The 2,860-nt window shown below is 54.6% G+C and overlaps 1 protein-coding gene across 1 annotated transcript; it reads right to left on the bottom strand.

Annotated features, from left to right (window-relative positions):
* Positions 1–1,933: 1,933 nt before the first annotated feature.
* Positions 1,934–2,413, bottom strand: LOC143784778 (histone H2A type 1-like). Its single transcript, XM_077273377.1, has one exon. The coding sequence runs from the start codon at positions 2,397–2,399 to the stop codon at positions 2,013–2,015; it is 387 nt and encodes a 128-aa protein (XP_077129492.1). The 5' UTR covers positions 2,400–2,413; the 3' UTR covers positions 1,934–2,012.
* Positions 2,414–2,860: the final 447 nt, after the last annotated feature.

Below are 2,860 nucleotides of genomic sequence, written 5' to 3'. Positions count from 1 at the left end.
TGTTTCGAGGTCTGACAGCCGCAGCGACGCATTTCAAGGTCCGACAGCTGCGGTGACGCGTTTTGAGGTCTGACAGCCACGGAGGTGTGTTTAGAGATCAAGCAGCCGCGGCGCGTTTCGAGGTCGACAGCTGCAGCAGTGCGTTTTGAGGTCTCACAGCCGTGGCAGCGCGTTTTGAGGTCCAGCATCCGCTGTGGTGCGCTTCGAGGACCGATAGCTGCGGGGACGCGTTTCGAGGTCCGCCAGCCACAGAGGTGCATTTCGACGCATTTTTAGGTCCGCCAGCTGAGGCAGTGCGTTTTGAGATCCGACAGCTGCGGTGGCACGCTTCGAAGTCCGACAGCCGCTGAGATGTGAATCGAGGTTAGACAGCCGCGGCAGTGCGTTTTGAGGTCAGACAGCCACAGCGGTGTGTTTCAAGGTCCGATAGCCGCAGCGTGTTTCGAGGTCCAGCATCCGCGGCAAGTTTTGAGGTCCGACAGCCGTGGCAGTGCATTTTGAGGTCCGACAGCTGTGGAGCTTTGTGAGGTATGACAGCCGCAAAGTTGTATTTTGAGGTCTGACAGCCATTGCGGTGCTTCACGAGTTCTAACTGCCATATAGGTGCATTTCAATGTCAGACAGCCGCGTACCTGCATTTCGATGTCTGACAGCCGCAGCAGTGCGATTCGAAGTCTGACAGCGACGGGTGTGCATTTCGACGTACGACAGCGGCTGCTGCGCGTTTCGGAGTCCAACAGCCAAGGAGGTGCATTTAGATATCCGACAGCCGCAGAGATGTGTTTTGAGGTCCGACAGTCGCGGCAATGCGTTTTGAGGTCTGACAGGCGCGGAGGTCCTTTTTGAGGTCAGGCAGCCACGGTGGCGCAATTCGAGGTCCGACAGCCACGGAGGTCCGTTTTGAGGTCAGACAGCCACGGAGGTGCGCTTCGATGTCAGACAGCAGCAACGGTGTGTTTCAAGGTCCGGCAGCTGTGGCATGTTTTGAGGTCTGACAGCCGCGATGGCGCATTTCAAGATCCAACAACCATGGAAGTGTGCTTCGAGGTCAGGCAACCGCAGGGGCGTGTTTTGAGGTCCTGTCATGTAGATATATGTCCAGTTTGTGCAGTGTATGGGGGGGGAACACAGGCAGGGGCTCAGCTTCCTGCAGCTCTTGTTCTGTATATAAATATCCAGTGTGTGCTGTGTATGGGGGGGGACACAGGAGGGGGCTACGCTCCCTGCAGTTCTTGTCCCGTAAATATATATCCAATTTGTGCAGAGTATGGGGGGACACAGGTGTTGGTTCTGCTCCCTACAGCTTCTGTACTGTATATGTATATACACAGCGTATACAGTGTATACATTGTGTGCAGTGTATAGGGGACACAGCGCTGCCGGGGCCCGGGGTGAAGGTGCCGCATCTGTGGATACTCTGGTAAAGAAAAGGAAATCAGCTGGAAAACGGCAAGTAAGGAGTTAAACGGGGGAGGAGAGACGTCTATGTACATCACTGAAGGCTGAGCTTTACCGAGGTTTCCCGCTCATTGTCTGATTACAGAATCCGTTGGGGCATTTGAATTTCCCGCTCATTATCTCCGGAGGATTATTACCGGTCACTGCTGATAGGGGACATCACAACAGAGAACAGCGCGGAGACCTGCCCTACAGAGTTGTCGCACACGGGATCGTCCTCCGAGACAAGCAGTCGTCAATAATGTGGAGAATCACCGGCAGCACCGCCATCCCTCGATACTCCGGGACGTGCTAACTAGACCTCACCGCGGAGTATCAGACACACTTCACAGACGTCACGACACTCCACCTGAGGGCCTGAGACTTCATGTGGGATTAACTAATTTCTTACTATTCTGTGGATATGTGCACCAACGTACGAACTGGTGGAGGCAATGGTGTATTAACTATCAGCCTCATGTGAGGACCCCGAGATAGGCGGCGCCGGCTCTTGTGGTGACGGTGTGGGTGGCTCTTAGAAGAGCCTTTGGTTTTGTAGAGATTGGCGGCAGCGCTCACTTGCTCTTCTTGCTGCTCTCGGTCTTCTTGGGCAGCAGCACGGCCTGGATGTTGGGCAGGACGCCCCCCTGGGCAATGGTCACCCCACCCAGCAGCCTGTTCAGCTCCTCGTCATTGCGCACCGCCAGCTGCAGGTGACGGGGGATGATGCGGGTCTTCTTGTTGTCCCGGGCAGCATTGCCGGCCAATTCCAGGATCTCGGCGGTCAGATACTCCAGCACAGCGGCCAGATAGACCGGAGCGCCGGCGCCGACTCTCTCGGCGTAGTTGCCCTTGCGAAGAAGCCTGTGCACACGGCCGACTGGGAACTGCAGTCCTGCCCGGGATGAGCGGGTCTTGGCTTTAGCGCGAACTTTTCCTCCTTGTTTGCCGCGTCCTGACATGATGGCGATAACGTCAGATTTGTGTTTTAAAGACAGAAAATCGTGTGGAGAAGAGACTGTGTTGTGTCTCCTTATATAGTCTGCTGCCCCGCCCTCCTCTCCTGTCGTTGGATGAATCTGAAGCTGCCAATGGGGAAGAGACTTGGAGAACCACCAATGAGCTGCAGAGGGCGGAGCTTATTACCTCTCCATTGCTCAAATGAGTTTCTCACCCAATAGAAAACGTTTGTTGTGAACAGAATAGATAAGGGGTGAAAGCAGATATTTGTCTTGGAGCAGAAGAAAGTGCATAAACATTCTGCTGATTTGTAGTTTGCACTAGTTGGACTTGTGTTTTCTATCAGCCATAAATTGCACTGACAGGCTGGCGGGAGAGGGGTTAATCCCTGTCAGTGCTTCTCCTCCGCTCCATCTGCACAAGAGGAGGCTCCTCACTCACCCGCTTATTATCCTGTGCAGAT

The sequence above is a fragment of the Ranitomeya variabilis genome, chromosome 7 (genome assembly GCF_051348905.1).
Source record: "Ranitomeya variabilis isolate aRanVar5 chromosome 7, aRanVar5.hap1, whole genome shotgun sequence".
NCBI classification, from domain to species: Eukaryota; Metazoa; Chordata; class Amphibia; order Anura; family Dendrobatidae; genus Ranitomeya; species Ranitomeya variabilis.
The sequence above is the reverse complement of the archived record's forward strand: the minus strand, read 5'-3'. Positions and strand labels throughout refer to the sequence as shown.

Bases quoted from the DNA above. Each gene is read 5' to 3' on its own strand.
- LOC143784778 (XM_077273377.1), bottom strand. From the start codon at position 2,399: ATGTCAGGACGCGGCAAACAAGGAGGAAAAGTTCGCGCTAAAGCCAAG.